The 19,605-nt window shown below is 47.2% G+C and overlaps 1 protein-coding gene across 5 annotated transcripts in view; it reads right to left on the bottom strand.

The window, feature by feature from the left end:
* Positions 1-17,574, bottom strand: part of PHAF1 (phagosome assembly factor 1) — a 35,056-nt gene extending 17,482 nt beyond the window's left edge. For 2 of the 5 annotated variants that reach the window (XM_032157596.2, XM_032157598.2), the window contains exons 1-4: positions 17,496-17,574; positions 17,246-17,366; positions 6,541-6,623; positions 927-1,010 (exon numbers count right to left, since the gene is read on the bottom strand). In XM_032157596.2, the coding sequence (XP_032013487.1) occupies positions 927-1,010; positions 6,541-6,623; positions 17,246-17,309 (231 nt within the window). In that variant the 5' untranslated portion in view covers positions 17,310-17,366; positions 17,496-17,574. Of the gene's footprint in view, positions 1-926; positions 1,011-6,540; positions 6,624-13,874; positions 13,953-17,245; positions 17,367-17,480 lie in introns of those variants that run through there. The other 3 variants (XM_032157597.2, XM_058441087.1, XM_032157600.2) reach the window with 3 other exon arrangements.
* Between the last annotated feature and the right edge of the window lie 2,031 nt (positions 17,575-19,605).

Raw genomic sequence — 19,605 nt, 5'->3', positions numbered from 1 at the left:
GGCATGACTCTGGTGTCACATGACTAACCTGTGAGGCCCAGGCATTTGTAAACAGGGTATATCAAAAACAGACTGGACTGGGCGCGGTGGCTCACGCCTGTAATCCCAGCACTTTGGGAGGCTGCGGCGGGCGGATCACAACGTCAGGAGTTCGAGAACAGCCTGGTCAACATGGTGAAATCCCATCTCTACTAAAAATACAAAAATTTAGCTGGGCTTGGTGGCGTGCACCTGTAGTCCCAGCTACTCAGGAGGCTGAGGCAGAAGAATCGGTTGAACCCAGGAGGCGGAGGTTGCAGTGAGCCGAGATTGAGCCACTGCACTCTAGCCTTGGTGACAGAGCTAGACCTCATCTCAAAAAAAAAAAACAAAAGAAAAAAAAAAACAAAGAAAACCAGACTGGACTGAAACAGGTGTTAGCAAATGGCACTGAAATGCCAATTAAGATAGCCCCACATATTAGTAAGTTGTTTTTTTACATTTCCTCCCCAGGGTTAAAGAATCAACTCATTGCTGGTGTTGTTAACCCAAGCCCCAGCATTCTAGGAAGAACAGTTTCCATTTTCTAACCAAATTACAGTGTTTGACAAAAGAATGAAGTAAAACCATCTTGTTTTCCTACTGGACATGAAAGCCCCCTCCCCATAGCATGTTTCCCAAATCTTCAACACTCTTTCACCTTCCCCTCTGGAGCCTGGGAAAGCAGCCCTTCCCAGCCTCTTTCTGACCATCCCAACCCACTTCCATCTTCCCTTTTTTTAGGGGAACAGGCACAGCTTCAGTTCCCTACATTGTAGTGATCTCTGAACCAAAGAAGTCCACACCTACTTATAAGTTTCTGAAACATCTCACAATAGCACACACTAATTAGCTCCAGAAAGACTGGCCCAGCCGGACATGAAACATTAGTTGTCATTTATAGTTACCTTAAGTCTCTGATTGAAAGCATCAAACATTAGTTTGATCCCGTCCTGAGTCAGGTTAAGAATGAGGTCATGGCTTAGAGGAGACTACAAAACAAAAATAAAACACATTCTGAGTAACTGATTTATTCACTAAGCACCTACTGAAAGCCTTACAATATAAATGCAACACACAGGGAATATCTAAGTGCAGGCAGTCCCTCTCTCCTCCAGCTAATGATGCTTGGAAACCAGAAAAAAACTGCTGCATGAACATATGGTGTTTTTTACTTCTAGCCTGCAGCTGCTGTTTCTTAATATCGGCTGAAAAGAGCCTCTCCCTTCTGGGCTTGAGTAAAAATACCTGGGGAAAAGGGACAAAGTTATATGAGTATACACGTCATTCTCCTTTCAGGCTCCAGGTTCCACATCTGCAGTATGAAGTTCACTGCCATCGAACCTACAGAGCAGTTGATGAGGAATACAGGTCATGTGAAAAGGCCTAGTCCAGGATCTAAACTCAGCAGATACTGCTTATGCCTATCAGCTGAACCTACATCCATTCACACTCAGGCTGTTCGTACCATCCACAGGGAACATATTTTTTTTTTTTGAGACATCGTCTCACTCTGTCACCCAGGCTGGAGTGCAGTGGCGCCATCTCGGCTCACTGCAAGCTCTGCCTCCCGGATTCACGCCGTTTGCCTGCCTCAGCCTCCCGAGTAGCTGGGACTACAGGCGCCCGCCACCACGCCCAGCTAATTTTTTTTTTATTTTTAGTAGAGACGGGGTTTCACTGTTTTAGCCAGGTTGGTCTCGATCTCCTGACCTTGTGATCCACCCGCCTCAGCCTCCCAAAGTGCTGGGATTACAGGCGTGAGCCACCGTGCCCGGCTAGGGAACATATTTTTATTCTTTGATGGTTTAGATCAAATTCTAGGACAAAGAAATACATTGTGATCTGATTATGAGATGACCCTCTTATCCTTTTTCTCTCTCCCCACAACCTCCCATCCCATTTCATATGTGCTTCTTCCTGAAAAGCCGAAATCTAAGATCTAAAGAGTCACATTTCTGCATTTGCCCCTTCTGAATCCTGGGGGAGGGGAGTAGCAGAACAAAGCAGTAGACAGAACCCTGGTGACCTTAGGTAACTCTCAAAACTTCTCTGAGCTCTGGTTTCTTCATGGGAATACCTTCATCCCTTCCCTCCAGGGTTGTTATGAGGACAGAGATAGTAGGTCAGAAAGCACCTAGCCCAAAACCCGGCACACAGCACTCTCCTCTTGTGTCTGCCCCATCTGCGTGCTTCTGGTCCAATGCAATTAATTCAAGGATTCAATGTCTGAAAATTCTCCACAGTCCTGATCGAGGCTGCCCAATGGTAGAAGGAAAAACACCATCTAAAACCCCACCCTTCTTTAACACATGGCTACTCAAAAGGTTTAGTTTCTTTTTTTTTTTTACATGGAGTCTCTCTCTGTTGCCCAGGCTGGAGTGCGGTGGCACAATCTCGGCTCACTGCAAGCTCTACCTCCCGGGTTCATGCCATTCTCCTGCCTCAGCCTCCTCAGTAGCTGGGACTACAGGCGCCTGCCACCACGCCCGGCTGACTTTTTGTATTTTTAGTACAGACGGGGTTTCACTGTGTTAACCAGAATGGTCTCGATCTCCTGACCTCGTGATCCACCCGCCTCAGCCTCCCAAAGTGGTGGGATTACAGGCGTCAGCCACCGTGCTTGGCCAAAGGTTTAGTTTCTTTATAGAGCTTCTCAAGTTAGACAAAGTGAATGATGGAGATACGGCTATCAGAGACAGAGACACAGGCTGGAAGGCCATAAGCCACTCTCCTAAGAGTCTTTTGGGATTAGTGCAGGTTGCTTCCTTCCATCCCAGTGATCCCTACAAGGCAGCAGGCCCAGATAGTTCCATCATGCTTGGCAAAAACTAAAGGAAGAATGTTGTATTTTCTAGTAGGTCTATATGAATGTCTAAACCATTAGGTCTCAAGCAACATAATGGAACAATGAACTCTGAACTTGGATTACCAGTATCAACCCAGAACACAAAGTTCCATTTTGGAGAGAGCCATTCCATGGAACAAGCAGAGCGAAGCAACATTTTAGTCTCTTCCAGGAATCTTGCTTGGAGGAGGAATGTGCCAGGATCTGGATTTTCCTATACTTTCCCAAGATCTGATCTTTTTTTTTCCTGGCATTGTTATAATTCAGGATATAACCTAGCAATTTTCAAAAGCAATCAAATTACTCTCAGAGTCAATGTTTTATTAATACTTTGTATCTCTAAAACCAAAATACACATGTACTATGTGGTATTTAAGCAGGTTCTTCCAGTAACCTAGCTGTCCTTCATATGAAGCAGTTCAGTAAAATCATCTGCTACTAGTTGTTAACATCTTTTCCCTCTAAGAAAGATGGGACGTACTTGACATTTCATTTCCAAGGTGTGATGTGCATAGAGACAAGAAGATATTTCTGAAATGTTTAATGCAGACAAAATGTTTTCTGCATTTGGGAAACAAAGAGACAAATGGGTAAGGAAGGGAAGAAAGTAGGCAGAAGAAAAGGACAAGACCCAAATTTAAGAAGCATCACATTGGTTGGGTGCGGTGGCTCATGCCAGCACTTTGGGAGGCCGTGCGAAGCGGAATGCTTAAGGCCAGGAGTTTGAGACCAGTCTCGGCAAATATAATGAGACCCTGTCTCTACAAAAAAAATTTTTTTGAGATGGAGTCTCACTCTATTGCCTAGGAGTGCAGTGGCACGATCTCGGCTCACTGCAACCTCCGCCTCCCAGGTTCAAGTGATTCTCCTGCTCCAGCCTCCTGAGTAGCTGGGATTACAGGTGTGCACCACCACACCTGGCTAATTTTTGTATTTTTAGTAGAGACGGGGTTTCACCATGTTGGCCAGGCTGGTCTCGAACTCCTGACCTGAACTGATCCAGCTGTCTTGGCCTCCTAAAGTGCTGGGATTAAAGGCATGAGCCACCGCACCTGGCCAAAATTTTTTTTTTTTTTTTAACAGCCAGATGTGGTGGCACACACCTGTGGTCCCAGCTACCCAGGAGGCTGAGGTGGGAGGACGGCTGGAGCCCAGGAGTGGCAAAACTAAAGGAGGAAGGTTAGGGGAGGTTGCAGTGAGCCATGATCATGCCACTGCACTCCAGCCTTGGTGACAGAGCAAGACACTGTCTCAAAAAAAAAAAAAAGGGCATCAGATCAGAGTTCTGAGAGACCATCTCCTTTTGATCCTCATCCAAAGATTATCCTAGGCTGGGTGTGGTGGCTCATGCCTGTAATCCCAGCACTTTGGGAGGCCAAGACGGGCGGATCACTTGAGGTCAGGAGTTTGAGATCAGCCTGGCCAACATGGTGAAACCCCATCTCTGCTAAAAATACAAAAATTAGCCAGGCGTGGTGGCATGTGCCTGTAATCGCAAGTACTCAGGAGGCTGAGGCAGGAGAATCACTTGAGCCTGGGAGGTGGAAGTTGTAGTGAGCCAAGATCGTGCCACTGTACTCCAGCCTGGGTAACAGAGCAAGACTCTGTCTCAAAAACAAACAAACCCAAAGATTATTCTATAATCAAGAAACTATACTGTTTTACAGAAAGATAACCAGATTACTTATTAATATGCCACAACTCTCATGAATTAGAAATGAGAAAAGCAGATATCTAAATCAGGATTCAGACTCAAAAACCCATGTTTTTTTTTTTTTTTGAGACAGGGTCTTGGTCTGTCACCTAGGCTGAAGTGCAGTGATACAATCATACCTCACTGCTCATGATTCTCCCACCTTAGCCTCCCGAATAGCCAGGATTACAGGTGTGCGCCACCACTCCAGGTTAATTTTTTATTTTATGTCGCCCTGGCTGGTCTCGAACTCTTGGACTCAAGCAATCTTCCTGCCTCGGCCCTCCCAAAGTGTTGGAGTTAGTGGTGTGAGCCACAGTGCCTGGTCAAACCCATATTTGCTAATGTGTTAAAGTTGCTTAGAAGATATTGGGGAAAATCAACTTAATGCTAACACTGTTTATACCCAAATACCGGAATAACAAACAATGATGGTGGTGATATAAGAAATAAATTTTGGCCGGTCACAGTGGCTCATAATCCCAGCACTTTGGGAGGCCGAGGCAGGCAGATCACCTAAGGTCAGGAGTTTGAGACCAGCCTGACCAACATGGAGAAACCCCATCTCTACTAAAAATACAAAATCAGCTGGGCGTGGTGGCACATGCCTGTAATCCCAGCTACTCGGGAGGCTGAGGCAGGAGAATCACTTGAACTCGGGAGGCAGAGGTTGAGGTGAGCCGAGATTGCACCATTGCACTCCAGCCTGGGCAACAAGAGCAAAACTCTGTCTCAAAAAAAAAAAAAAAAGGTAAATAAATTAATTTAATTAATGAGAATCCACTTTGGCACTGATAATCCACAGTGGTTCAAGAAACCCCTGCCCACCCTTGGCTGGGCATGGTGGCTCACGCTTGTAATCCCAGCACTCTGGGAGGCCTAGGCGGGCAGATCACGAGGTCAGGAGATCGAGACCATCCTGGCTAACACGGTGAAACCCCATCTCTACTAAAAATACAAAAAAAAAAAAAAAATTAGCTGGGTGTGGTGGTGGGCATCTGTAGTCCCAGCTACTCGAGAGGCTGAGGCAGGAGAATGGCAGGTGAACCCAGGAGGCGGAGCCTGCAGTGAGCCGAGATTGCGCCACTGCACTCCAGCCTGGGCGATAGAGCGAGACTCCGTCTCATGAGGGTCTCATTAGGCTGGTAAAGGGGTACAATATGGCAGAATGTAATCTCTGGGTATAGGTAACAGGCCCAATTCTGATTCTGCTTCAAGTCAAAAAGTGAGAAGCCTCTCAGAAATTTTGCCCACCTATAATTTACAACATTCTTCATGTCAGAAATAAACTGTCATTTGCTTTAGGATCTGAAACTAATTGGAACAAATAGAACTGAAATAAACTAGTACTCAAAGGGTCTCAGAAAAGTCATTGGGGACATCCTTTAGCCTCTGTAGGCTCAAAACTATTCCCTGAGGCTTGTGACACATAGGACACCACAAAGGCTGCAACATGGCAGCACATGGTCTGGTCACAGAACTGCAGGTTTCAGAGAATTCAGTGGTGGGAAGATTGCTCTTTGAGAGAGATAAAGGGGTGAATTACATCTGTTTCCTTTCAAATCAGGTATGCTATGCTACCTAGAGATCTGCACTGCAACAATCCTGAACACAAACTAACCAACAAAGCAGAAAAGACAACTTTAAACACAGAAGTGGAAGGTAAGCACTCTAAAAGACCAGAGACAGCCTCTGAAGCGACCTACTACTGAAAAGTCCCTGTTTAAGGGCCTGTAGGCAGGTTGAGCACAGACAAAACACAGGTTCAATTATTACTGCTCTTCCAAACCTAGCTGTACTAGATAATCAAGAGCAAAAGTTTCAGAATCAAAGAAAAGGTACTTGGTAACTGGCTGGTGCTAGAGATCCTCCCATTCGAACACAGCTATCCTTGCCAGTCAGCCTATCCCAAAGCATCAGCTCTGGAAGTGACTCACTGCCAAGGGATGCTATTTCAATAAACAAATCAGCCACCACTCACCTGTTCACTGTAGAGAACCTGGACGTTTTTGATGATGCGACAGTGCTTCTGAAGAATGGCTACTGCCTGAGCCAGAGGCATTCCTGAAATAAAGCAAGACACCTGTGTGGTTATTTTGGCTATCCATCTATTGACATCTACTACTTCACTAGGCACTGGTCCCTGTAGTAAAGCCTGGGGATGTTTGGGGGCTACTAAGGTCTACAGATACATGAGTAAATAAGAGTTCAATAAGCAGTAAGAGCTACAATAATGTTAGGCAGCAAGCACTGAGAGAATACTTGGACTGTGCACAGGTGTCCAACTCTTCGAATGCAACGACTCTTTTGCTTATCTGTGGTGGTGGATATCACAAAAATCATGCATGGGCCGGGCGTGGTGGCTTATGCCTGCAATCCCACCCAGCATTTTGGGAGGCCAAGGTGGGAGGATCACTTGAGGTCAGGCGTTCGAGACCAGCCTAGCCAACATGGTGAAACCCTGACTCTACTAAAAAAAAATATATATATATATCTATATATATGTATATACATATATATATATATATATATTAGCCAGGCGAGGTGGCTGCCCTTGTAGTCCCAGCTACCCAGGAGGCTGAGGCAGGAGAAATGCTTGAACCCGGGAGGCGGAGGTTGCAGTGAGCCAAGATCACGACACTGCACTCAGCCACTCAGCCTGGGCACCAGAGCAAAACTCTGTCTATAAAAAAAAAAAAAAAAAAAAAAAAAGATGCATATGATGCACGGACCTTTTTTACATTTTTATTTTTTTTAAGCTCATTAACTATCATTAGTGTTAGTCTATTTTATGTGTGGCTCAAGACAATTCTTCTTCCAATGTGGCCCAGGGAAGCCAAAAGGTTGGACATGCATGGAAGGAGAGGGGAGGCACTGAATATACAAAAAGTCTTCCTGGAAATAGGGACCGCCACACTGATCTGACGCAGACAAGCGCCCAGAGAAAGCAAAGTAAGTATGAATCAAAGAACCAAGTGAGAAAAGCACTGACTGCATGATTCTGCAGACCCAGGTTTTGGTCCTCACTCTGCCATGGCTTAGGTATGACCTGAGATAGGTCCTTTCTCTTCCTTTCTGGCACCTGTCTCTGCATCTCTGAAATGAAGGCCTATTAGAGTACATGACTTGTAAGGAACAATTTTAAAAGTTTAAGATCAGGACTTGGTGTGGTGGCTCATGCCTGTAATCCCAATACTTTGGGAGAGCAGGGCAGGAGGATCGCCTGAGGCCAGGAATTTAAGACCCGCCTGGGAATATAGTAAGATCCTGTCTCTACAAAAAGTAAAAAAATTGGCCGAGGCGGGCGGATTACGAGGTCAGGAGATCGAGACCACGCTGAAACCCCGTCTCTACTAAAAATACAAAAAAAAATTAGCCGGGCGTGGTGGCGGGCGCCTGTAGTCCCAGCTACTCGGAGAGGCTGAGGCAGGAGAATGGCGTGAACCCGGGAGGTGGAGCTTGCAGTGAGCCAAGATCGTGCCACTGCACTCCAGCCTGGGCGACAGAGCGAGACTCCGTCTCAAAAAAAAAAAAAAAAAAAAAAAAAAAAAAAAAAAAAAAGTAAAAAAATTAGCTGGGCATGGTGGGATATGCCGGTAGTCCTAGGTCCTGGGGTGACTAAGGTGAGAGGATTGCTTCAGCCCAGGAGGTTGATCCTGCAGTGAGCCATGATAGTGCTACTGTGCTCCCATCTGGGTGACAGACAAGACCCTGTCTCAAAAAAATAAAAAAAAAAGTTTAAGATCACCCATCCACCAGAATCAATGAATCAACTTATTTTACCAAGGATTTCACTGGATTTTTACTTAAAATCCCACAAATATCTAGTTATTTTTATTTTTTCGTTTAATTTAAAAATAGCGGCAGGGGGCCAGGCCTGGTGGCTCACGCCTGTAATCCCAGCACTTTGGGAAGCCGAGATGGGCAGATCATGAGGTCAGGAGTTCAAGACCAACCTAGCCAACATGGTGAAACCCCGTCTCTATTAAAAATACACAAATTAGCTGGGCATGGTAGAACGCACCTGTAGTCCCAGCTACTCTGGAGGCTGAGGCAGGAGAACTGCTTGAACCCAGGAGGCGGAGGTTGCAGTGAACCGAGATAGCGCCACTGCACTCCAGCCTGGGAGACAGAGCAAGACTTTGTCTCAAAAAAAAAAAAAAAAAGCAACAGGGGACAGGGTACAGTGGCTCATGCCTATTAAAATACAAAAAAATGGCCAGGCACGGTGGCTCACGCCTGTAATCCCAGCACTTTGGGAGGCTGAGGTGGGCGGATCACCTGAGGTCGGGAGTTTGAGACCAGCCTGACTAATATGGAGAAACCCTGTCTCTACTAAAAATACAAAATTAGCCAGGCATGGTGGTGCATGCCTGTAATCCCAGCTACTTGGGAGGCTGAGGCAGGAGAAGCGCTTGAACCTGGGAGGCGGAGGTTGCGGTGAGCCGAGATAGTGCCATTGCACTCCAGCCTGGGCAACAAGAGTGAACTCCGTCTCAAAAAATAAAATAAAATAAAATAAAATACAAAAAAATTAGCCAGGCAGCTGGGCGCAGTGGCTCGTGCCCATAATCCCAGCACTTTGGGAGGCTGAGGCGAGCAGATCACAAGGTCAGGAGATCGAGACCATCCTGGCTAACATGGAGAAAGCCCATCTCTACTAAAAAAAAAAAAATACAAAAAATTAGCCGGGCGTGGTGGCAGGCACCTGTAGTCCTGTAGCTACTTGGGAGGCTGAGACAGGAGAATGGCATGAACCCAGGAGGCGGAGATTGCAGTGAGCCGAGATTGCGCCACTGATCCATCTCAAAAAAAAAAAAAAAAAAAAAAAAAAAAAAAAAACGGGATGATGGTGGTGTCGTATCCATTCAGAAGTGAGGTGAAAGGATGGTTGATCGAGGTGAGGTGTTCCTGGGTGACCTTTTTCGGAAAAAAAAAAATTCCTAAAAACAGTTATCTAATTTAACATTGTTTTTAATCGTGCCCTTTCTAAGCAGTTTAATGTCTATTTAAATTAATCTAATTCAAATACATGAAGTCCAACTTTTTTTTTTTTTTTTTTGAGACAGAGTCTCGCTCTGTCGCCCAGGCTGGAGTGCAGCGGCGCGGTCTCGGCTCACTGCAAACTCCGCCTCCCGGGTTCACGCCATTCTCCTGCCTCAGCCTCCGGCGTAGCTGGGACTACAGGCGCCCGCCACCACGCCGCCCGGCTAATTTTTTTGTGTTTTTAGTAGAGATGGGGTTTCACCGTGTTAGCCAGGATGGTCTCTATCTCCTGACCTCGTGATCCACCCACCTCAGCCTCCCGAAGTGCTGGGATTACAGGCGTGAGCCACCGCGCCCGGCCCGACATCTTCAACATTCTAAGGACTCACCGAGACCACCAAAAAGTTTGTTTCCAGGGTGGGCGCGGTGGCTCACACCTGTAATCCCAGCACTTTGGGAGGCTGAGGCGGGCGGATCACGAGGTCAGGAGTTTGAGACCAGCCTGGCCAGCTTGGTGAAACCCTGTCTCTACTAAAAATACAAAAAAAACAAAAAAAATTAGCTGGGCATGGTGGCGTGCGCCTGTAGTCCCAGCTACTCGTGAAGCTGAGTCAGGAGAATTGCTTAAACCTGGCAGGCAGAGGTTGCAGTGAGCTGAGATCGCGCCACTGCACTCCAACTTTGGCGACAGAGCGAGACTCCATCTCAAAAAAAAAAGTTTGTTTCCAGAGTCCATTATAATTTAAACAAGAAGAAACACACAAAGAGACAGGTCCTGGACAATCAAAAAACAAAGACTCATAGTTTAATGAATACAAAAACAATGTGTCTGCTGTTCACCACTCTCTGGATCCCTTGTACCCTGCTCAGAGCTAACCACCCAGTGACTGGTTTTGTTTTGTTTTGTTTAAGACAGAATCTCACTCTGTCACCCAGGCTGGAGTGTAGTGGTGCAATCTTGGCTCACTGAAACCTCTGTCTCCCAGGCTCAAGAGATCCTCCCACCTCAGTCTCCCGAGTAGCTGGGACTACAGGCATGTGCCACCACAACTGGCTAATTTTTAAATTTTTGGTAGAGACGAGGTCTCACTGTGTTGCCCAGACTGGTCTTGAACTCCTGGGCTCATGTAATCCTCCCACCTCCGCTTTCTAAAGTGCTAGTATTACAGGTGTGAGCCACCGCACGTGGCCAATCCAGTGACTGTTGAATAAATATTTACCGAGTGGGACTGATGGATTGTAGAGTGAGTGACAAAAGAAAGGAAGAAAAGGGACCATGGCTTCATCCGATGGCAGCCAGTTCACATTTAAATCAGTTGGCTTCCAGGTCAAAGAGATGCGATATGCAAAAAAGAGCTTACAAATGAAGAATTAATTAGAAGGTAAAAGGCTCATGGCTGATTTTACATTTAAACAATCTGATTCTGCCCTCATCTGAGAGGCCATTCTTCAGTCTGAAGAAAGTTGAAGGCAATCATCACAAGGCTGACTTATAATCTTTAAAAAAGTACTTTTCAGCCTTCCATAACATAAAACCTGGCACATAGTAGGGACTCAATAAATGTTTGAGAATATGAACAAGCTGGATGCATCCGTCATCTTTGCCATTCCTAAATGGAGGAACATCTATGCTGTCATTCCCAGGAGGAATGGACAAACATCCATGTGCAGAAGACAGACAAGCTCAGTTAGTTAGATGTCAATGTCAAGAAAGAGGAAGTCCGCATGGCTTCTCTGATCCACGTGGCACATGCCAGTTTCTTTCTTTCTTTTTCTTTTTTTCCAAAGAGACAGGGTCTTGCTATGCCACCCAGGCTGGTCTCAAACTCCTAAGCTCAAGCTATCCTCCCGTCTCGGCCTCCCAAAATGCTGGGATTATAGACATGAGCCACCACTCCCAGCCCATGCCAGTCTCTTGAGGGAGGATTCCATTTACCACATCAAAGGATGTCTCAGCATCTTAGGATCTTAGGATCCTGAGTCACCCTGGGAGAAACTCACCCAGAGGAGACGAAGCAGCCATGGTGACTGGTCATCACTGGTAAAGGAGCGCTACAAAAGATGTCTAAAGGGAACTAACTATATGAATGGCAAAGAAACAGGAGCACTATCCCAGCTCTAACAGAATGGTCAGCCTTCTAAACCGCACAAATCTTTGTCTCACAGATCTCAGCATTTGCCTGCTTATAACCTCTCAATGGCTTCCCATTGCAGGCGGATAAAACCCAAACACCATGTCATCACCAAAGGCCCTGAATATTCTGGATCTTATCCATCTATATCTTCTTTCCACTGTTCACCCTTTGTTACTTGCACACGTCAAGCTCTTTCTCACCTCAGGCCTCTGAATTAGCTCTTGTTGCTGCTGTAATCTGGAATGTTCTACCCAAAGCTGGCTCTTGTTCGCACTTTAGGTCTTGGTCACACCTCACTTCCCTCACTGCCTTATTCAATGAAGCCTCTCATACCATTTATTTATCTGTTAGTCTCCCATATATCCTCATAGAGGTAGGACCTTGTCTGTCTTGTTCACCTCAATACCTCCCAGCACCCAATCACTGTGCCTGGCACAACTGTAGGTGGTCATGCACATCTGTGAAACAAAGCAATTAGGTAGAACACTTAGGTCCTATACCACGAATCCTGTTGACCACCCTCCTTCTCTGGAACTCCTATTGTCTCTCCACCAATACTACTCTCCTCTAACTTTTCCGAGTCTCTCCAATAGGCTATGTTTCTTCTGCTCATCCCTGGTTCAACTAACCACCCAGTTTCTGACTCATATCTCCATCTGTTTTCTGTATACATTTAGAGGCAAATAAAAGCCAACAGATTAAAAGTGATCTTTTCATCTTCTCTGTATTCTAGGTCTCAATACCTATGTTCAACATCTTACAGAGTTTCTCAAGTCAGAAACCTCTAGATTCCTCCTTCTTCCCCACTTCTCCAAATCCAGTTCTTCCTAAACCAATGCCCACAATACACTTCGCTAATACATATCCTCTTTTCCACAGATTTGCACAGATCCCAACACAAAGTATCCCAGGCAGCTATAACCAAACAGAATTGGGACTCTGGGAAATCCATTTTCTTCTTCTACCAGTACATCATGCTCTAATTATAACACCAAATTGCTTATAGTTCCCTGCACACATCATCTACCTTTTCTCCTATGTTTTTTTTTCTTCTTTCATTCGACTGCAAGATTTCCAGCTCCTGTTGGTTGGCAGAAAGTCTTCTCTGAACCCCTAGGTCAGGTCAAGTCCCTTCTTCCCCTCCACAGTACCCTACACATCTTCTACTTGATTATAATAAAAGGAACTATTTCTATAATCCTTCTCTATCACTAGATTAAGCTCTTCAGGGAATAAGATCACTTCTTTGTTTTTTAATTTTTATTTAAATAGAGACAGGGTCTCACTGTGTTACCTAGGGTGGTCTCAAACTCTTAGCTCAAGTGATCCCCTCACCTCAGCCTCCCAAAGTACAAGCATGAGTCACTGTGCACTGTTTATTTTCAATGTTTGTGAGCAGAGTTCACAGAGGTAGATGATGCCTTCAACACAGTGAGCCTTCAGTTTCTGTGGAACAAGGTAATCTCGGAGAAGGTATTTTCTTCACTGACCCTTTAAATCTACCTTTTTTAGTCCCTTTCAAGACTAATTTCAAAAACAAATTCAGAGACTTGCTCTGCATCAATACATTCTGCAACTCTCATTGAAAACATTTCAGGGCCCGGCACAAACGCTCATGCCTATAATCCCAGCACTTTGGGAGCCGAGGCAGGAGGATCACTTGAGGTCAGGAGTTCGAGACCAGCCTGGTCAACATTGTGAAACCCCATCTCTACTAAAAGTAAAAAATTAGCTGGTGGCTCATGCCTATAATCGCAAGAGGCGGAGGTTGCAGTGAGCCAAGATTGCACCACTGCACTCCAGCCTGGGCGACAGAGTAAGACTCTGTTTCAAAAAAAAAAAGAGGCTGGGTGCAGTGGCTCACGCCTGTAATCCCAGCACTTTGGGAGGCTGAGGCAGGCGGATCACGAGGTCAGGAGATCAAGACCATCCTGGCTAACATGGTGAAACCCCGTCTCTGCTAAAAATACAAAAAATTAGCTGGGCGTGGTGGCAGGCGCCTGTAGTCCCAGCTACTCGGGAGGCTGAGGCAGAAGAATGGCATGAACCCGGGAGGCGGAGCTTGCAGTGAGCCAAAATCACGCCACTGCACTCTAGCCTGGGCGGCAGAGCGAGACACCGTCTCAAAAAAAAAAAAAAAAAACCAAAGAAAAAAGAAAACAAAACATTTCAAATCTGCACTGCCTTTACTCACCGCTGGTCAAACCATCAGTGACATTCATATTCACAGAGATTCTGCTTGGCCTAGGTTTTCCTGTCCCTGTGTTGCTGGCATTTCCCTAATCGTCCAACATTATACCACCAGGAAGGCAGCCAAGGAGCTGCCAGGATGCAGCTTCCCATTGTGATGCCAGGCAGATAATTGCATCTGCATTTGCACAGATTCCAATAAGAAACCTGGTGACAAAGTTGAGTCCACTCTCAGAAGGAAAGAGCAGTGGGATGCAGGATATGCCTGTTTGGCGACTTTTGTTTATCATCTCTCTCTGAGCCTGTCCCTCACCTGGCAAAAAGAGATAACAACACCTATCTTACAAGCTTGTGGTGGCAAGAGATAAGTTCTTCCTGGTTCACTAGCCTAGGCATGTAATTCTAAAGCAGATTCCCTTCCGAGACCTATCCCTACCTAACAGCCCCAAAAGTAGTTTGGATGTGTTCAGGGTGGGGGAGATTGACACAGGTGGAAAATGACTTTCCATTTTTAAAGTCTGATAAAGTTAAATGACCACCATCTCTCAGGCAGACACCATGTAAAAATGAATTTTAAGACCCACGGGAATCATGAAGGCTCTGAGCCAGTCTATGAGCTTCCCCCTAAAATTCAGTTCTGGACCCAATATACAGAAATGCCCTTCTCACTGTTTTTGGTTGCTATTTAGACGGTTTGAAAGAACTATGTAAACCCTTGATTCCTGGGAAACCAGCAGAGCTAGGAGTTAGGGTTAGGGTGTCAAAACAACAGCTGAGAGAAGCCTTGCTCTCTCACTCAGTTTTCTGGAAATCTTGATCTCAATTAATACCCTAGTAACTACTTTTTTTTTTGTCTCCTTGAGACAGGGTTTCCCTCTATCACCCACGATCACGCCCAGTGGTGTGATTGTGACCCACGGCAGCCTTGACCTCCCTGCCTCAAGTGATCCTTCCATCTCAGTCTCCCAGGTAGTTGAGACTACAGGCCTAGCTAATTTTGTTGTTGTTGTTGTTGTTGTTGTTGTAGAAACGAGGTCTCACTATATCGCCTAGGCTGGTCTTGAACTCCTGGCTTCAAGCTATCCTCCTGTCTCAGCCTCCCAAAGTGTTGGGATTACAGCCATGAGTTACTGCACCCAGTCCCTAGCCACTACTTTTGACCAAGGGACTCTGAATGCTTGTACCACCAAGAGATCCACAACCTAGTCACACTATCAAGCACAGTTTGAAGCTATGGCTGTGGTTTTTATCCAGCCGTGGGAGGATCTTGCTTGGGTAGAAGCTGTCAAGGAGAGGGGAGGAAAGGAGTTAACCAGAAGCCAAAGAGCATTAGAATGGTATCACCAGCCTCCCAACCAAGATCTCAGTGCTTCACGAGAGAATGGAGCATTTCGTACAAGCTAATATTTTGGAAAGAACTCAGCAGGAGTGGCGGAAGTTACGAAAGAATTTGGCCAAGACCCCTAAATTAAACCGGCTTTTATGGTTGGGCATGGTGGCTCACACCTGTAACCTAGCACTTTGGGAGGCCAAGGTGGATGACTTGAGGTCAGGAGTTCAAGACCAGCCTGGCCAACATGGTGAAACCCGGTCTCTACTAAAAATACAAAAATTAGCCCGTTGTGTTGGCAGACGCCTGTAATCCCAGCTACTAGTAGGGAGGCTGAGGCAGGAGAATTGCTTGAACCCAGGAGGCAGAGGTTGCAGTGAGCCAATATTGTGCCACTGCACTCCAACCTGGGCAACAGAGTGAGACTCTGTCTTAAAACAAAACACCAACAGCAAAAACTAGCTCTTACAACACACAGGACGTACGTAGCCACTAACCATCAGCAGGGCCTTACCAGCAATCTGTACCACCTGGTTTCTCCAATACACTGTCTCCACAGACATAAGTCTGTGTCAAGATAATTTATAATCCTTGACAGAGTCAAGGATAATTTATAATCCAACGGAGCAGCTGATTTAGTCCAGTAGCTCACACTAGAGTGACTAAAGTTCAGGCCTGCACGAACAAACAGCACCAACACCTACCCCACCCCCTTTTCTTAGTGCTGGAACATCAAAGTAAACACACAGGGGTTACTGAATGCAAACATCCTTGTACACATAAAAGCAGTGATGTTGGGAATGGAGAGGGTGAAGGGAGAAGGCTGGGCCAGCAAACCCCAAAACGACCAAACTGCATTTTTTAGAAACTGAATGTTACTTCCCCCTAACTCCTATTTCATCCAACCTTCACCTGTCACAACTGAGGTCTGGGTTTAGGATTACAGCATCCGATACAGACTACATTTCAAAAGAGAGGGAAGCGGGGTCGGGTGCAGTGGCTCACGCCTGTAATTCCAGCAGTTTGGGAGGCCGAGGTGGGCGGATCACGAGGTCAGGAGGTCGAGACCACGGTGAAACCCCGTCTCTACTAAAAATACAAAAAATTAGCCGGGCGTGGTGGCGGGCGCCTGTAGTCCCAGCTACTCGGAGAGGCTGAGGCAGGAGAATGGCGTGAACCCGGGAGGCGGAGCTTGCAGTGAGCCGAGATTGCGGCACTGCACTCCAGCCTGGGCGACAGAGCGAGACTCCGTCTCAAAAAATAAAAATAAAAATAAATAAAATAAATAAAAATACAAAAATTAGCCGGGTGTGGTGTTGCGTGCCTGTAATCCTAGCTACTGGGGAGGCTGAGGCAGGAGAATCGCTTAAACACACGAGGCGTTAAGTTGCAGTGAGCGAAGATCGTGCAACTGCACTGCACTGGGCGACAGAGCGAGACTTCGTCTCCAAAAAAAAAAAAAAAAAAAAAAAGAGGGAAGCAAGTCAGCTGTTCCTTTAATACACACAAACTCAACTCCCTTGACCAGAGCCCCAACATCTGATCATAGGTTCCAAGCCTAGGTTTCCCCCCCAAAAAAGGGGAAGGAAGCCACAGCCCAGAAAAGCAGTGGGAGACAAACCACAGGCCACAGTGATGATCAGAGGGGTCAGCCACTTCTCAGCCATTATTTAGTCTGTAAAATGGAAATGGGAATAACAATAGTACCTATCCTCAGGCGCCGGCGAGGGGTACTAGAGAGAATTACGTCCAAAAAGAGCAGGGCCAGGCATTAGGCATTTGGGGAGAGCAGGCTATTATTGTCTTTACTACTACTGTCCCACTGTCCCAAAAGAGACCCTGCTGAGACCCGAGACGAGCAACTGACAGGCAAATCGGGCCAGTTGGAGCGGGTATCTAGTGCCTGGAGCCCAGCGAGCCGAGAGGACGAAAGAGGTGAGGAGCTGCGGGCGCAGGGGCGTGAGAGACTGAGAACAGAGGTGGGAAGAGCCCAGAAAAAAGCAAGCATCAGCGAATGGGGTCCTGACAGAGGACCCCAAACTCACCCAGCGTGAATTCCCATTGATCGTTCCCCAGAGAGCGTTCGGGCACTACCTCCAGGTCCAGCATTGGTTCGGCTCGCCTGGCCCGGGCGGCCTCCCTGCGGCAGCGCAGACAGGACCCGAGCTAAGGAGACAAAGCAGCGGCTGACAGGCCGCCCCCGCCGGCCCGCCGCAGCCCCGCTTTCCACCTCCTCCCCGGCAGCAGCGGCGGCGGCACCGGCCCAACACCACACCTCACCTTACTTCACCTCACCTGCAGCAGCCGCGGCGGCGGGGGCAACGGCAGCGGCGGCGGGAGCGACTGCAGTAAAAGTGGCGTGCCGGGCCGTAAAGCGCGGGGAGGGCCGGGGGAAGGCGGGAGTGCCAGCGCGGGGGAGGAGCCTGGGGCGGAGCCGCGCACGCGCAAACTCCGGGTCCCGCCGCCGTCTCTGCGGAGGCTGAGCCGGGCAGGGCTGTAACGTTGGGAACTGTTGGGGCTCTAGGAGCAAGGAGGCCAGTACTTCGTGAGCCCCTACATCTGTGCACCACAGCACACATACTTAACATATCTACACAAAGAAGGGTTCACCACACAACACACACATCACACAGCTGCACAACACTCGTCTGCTGTCTACACATACGTCCCACTCACATTCACTGGTCGCAGAAGGCAAGTACAGAGAGCACGCTGAGGCCCAGCAGGAGGGAGGACGCGGATTCCCTAAGCCTCACGTTCCCCACCGTCTCCGTTGGGGCCGGAGGTGACGCTGGCCGCAGCAGCTTTTAGTTGTTCAGGAATGACGGCCTCACCCAGTCGCCCCTGGGGCAGGGGTCGAACTGAAAGCGAGTGAGGACTGTGGGCGTTAGGGGTCGGAATTGGTTGGGGGAGAGGACTGGGTAGAAGGTGAAGGGGCCGGGCCAGGCCTCCCTGCTGACCACATCCAAATGTGCGCAGTCCCCCGGGACCAGGATCCGAAGCCGCCCGCAGCAGCGTGGACCAAAGCTGTGGGGGTCTTGACCAACCCCTTGGCGCTTTCTGTGCCACAGTTTTCCTAATCTGCAAGGGACAGGAAGGTTCCTCTAGCACGTTCAGCCTGAGGTTTTGGCCCGTGCCCCGGGACACCCTGAAAGTAAAGGACAGCCGAGGCCTCTGCTGATGCCAAGCCTTCACGGAGGCAGTCTCTGGGTTCTCACAACCAACCGGAGACGCGAGATTATACTGACTTTACATAGGCGAATACGTGAGGCCCAGAGAGGTTAAAGACCCAAAGCTCCTTGGTTCTAGGCGCAGAACCCAAGTCCTTTCCATTACATTGCCCCTGGAAGAAGGTTTTCAGCAGGGGAGAGAGTGGCATACTAAATTCTCAAACTGGCTTGATACTAGTGTATCTTGGGAGGCTCTATCAAAATTTGAAGTCGCTGTTTGATTAAAATAAACTACATGGAGAAGGTTGTCCACTGCAGCACTGTATGCCAAAACAACAGAACTGGGTCACTGAGATGTCCAGTAGGGAAGTGGCTAAATAAACCCTGATATATATATATAATTAGATATGTTTTTAAAGGTGAATGCTGAGAGCAGTGCTCACAGCTGTAATCCCAGCACTTTGGGAGGATGAGGTGGGAGGATCAGTTGAGCCCGGTAGTTGAGACCAGCCTGGGCAACATAGCAAGACCCAGTCTCTATTAAAAAAAATTAGCTGGTGTGGTGGCAGTAGGTTCGGCCAGGAGTCCTAGCTACTTAGGAGGCTGAGAGGTGGGAGGATAGCTTGAGGATAGCTGCAGTGAGCTGTGATTATTGAGCCCTGGGGCTCCAGCCTGGATGACAAAGCAAGATCCTGTCTCTAAATAAATGAATAAATAATAAAAAGTGAAGTAGGTCTCTATGTTGATGCGGAAGGAACTCCAAGAGAAAAAAGCCAGTTGGAGAAGTATGCATACTATGACCGCCCGCGCACCCCCGCCCGGCCTTTTTTTCTGTAAAAACAAAAATAAAAGAAACATTGGCTTTATCAAAAAGGAAGAACATTTCTGGAAAAATAAAACATTGTCAATCATACCTAATAGAGTAGCAGAGGACAGGAATCAGAGGGTCATTATTCCTTACCATGACAAGCATTAAAGATATGTTTAGAAATGCCTAGTTGGGCAGCTGGGCTAGATAGCTTGGGAAGGAAATCTGGGGAAAAATCTTAAGATTGGTGAGGAGCAATCTTAGTCAATTAAAAGTGTCTGGCTGGGCACGGTGGCTCACACCTGTAATCCCAGCACTTTGGGAGGCCGAGGCGGACAGATCACCTGAGGTCAGGAGTTTGAGACCACCCTGGCCAACATGGTGAAAACTTGTCTCTACTAAAAATAGAAAAAATAGCTAGGTGTGG

This window comes from Hylobates moloch, unplaced genomic scaffold, assembly GCF_009828535.3.
Source record: "Hylobates moloch isolate HMO894 unplaced genomic scaffold, HMol_V3 SCAFFOLD_6, whole genome shotgun sequence".
Classification (NCBI taxonomy): domain Eukaryota; kingdom Metazoa; phylum Chordata; class Mammalia; order Primates; family Hylobatidae; genus Hylobates; species Hylobates moloch.
This window is presented reverse-complemented; position numbering and strand designations above follow the sequence as displayed.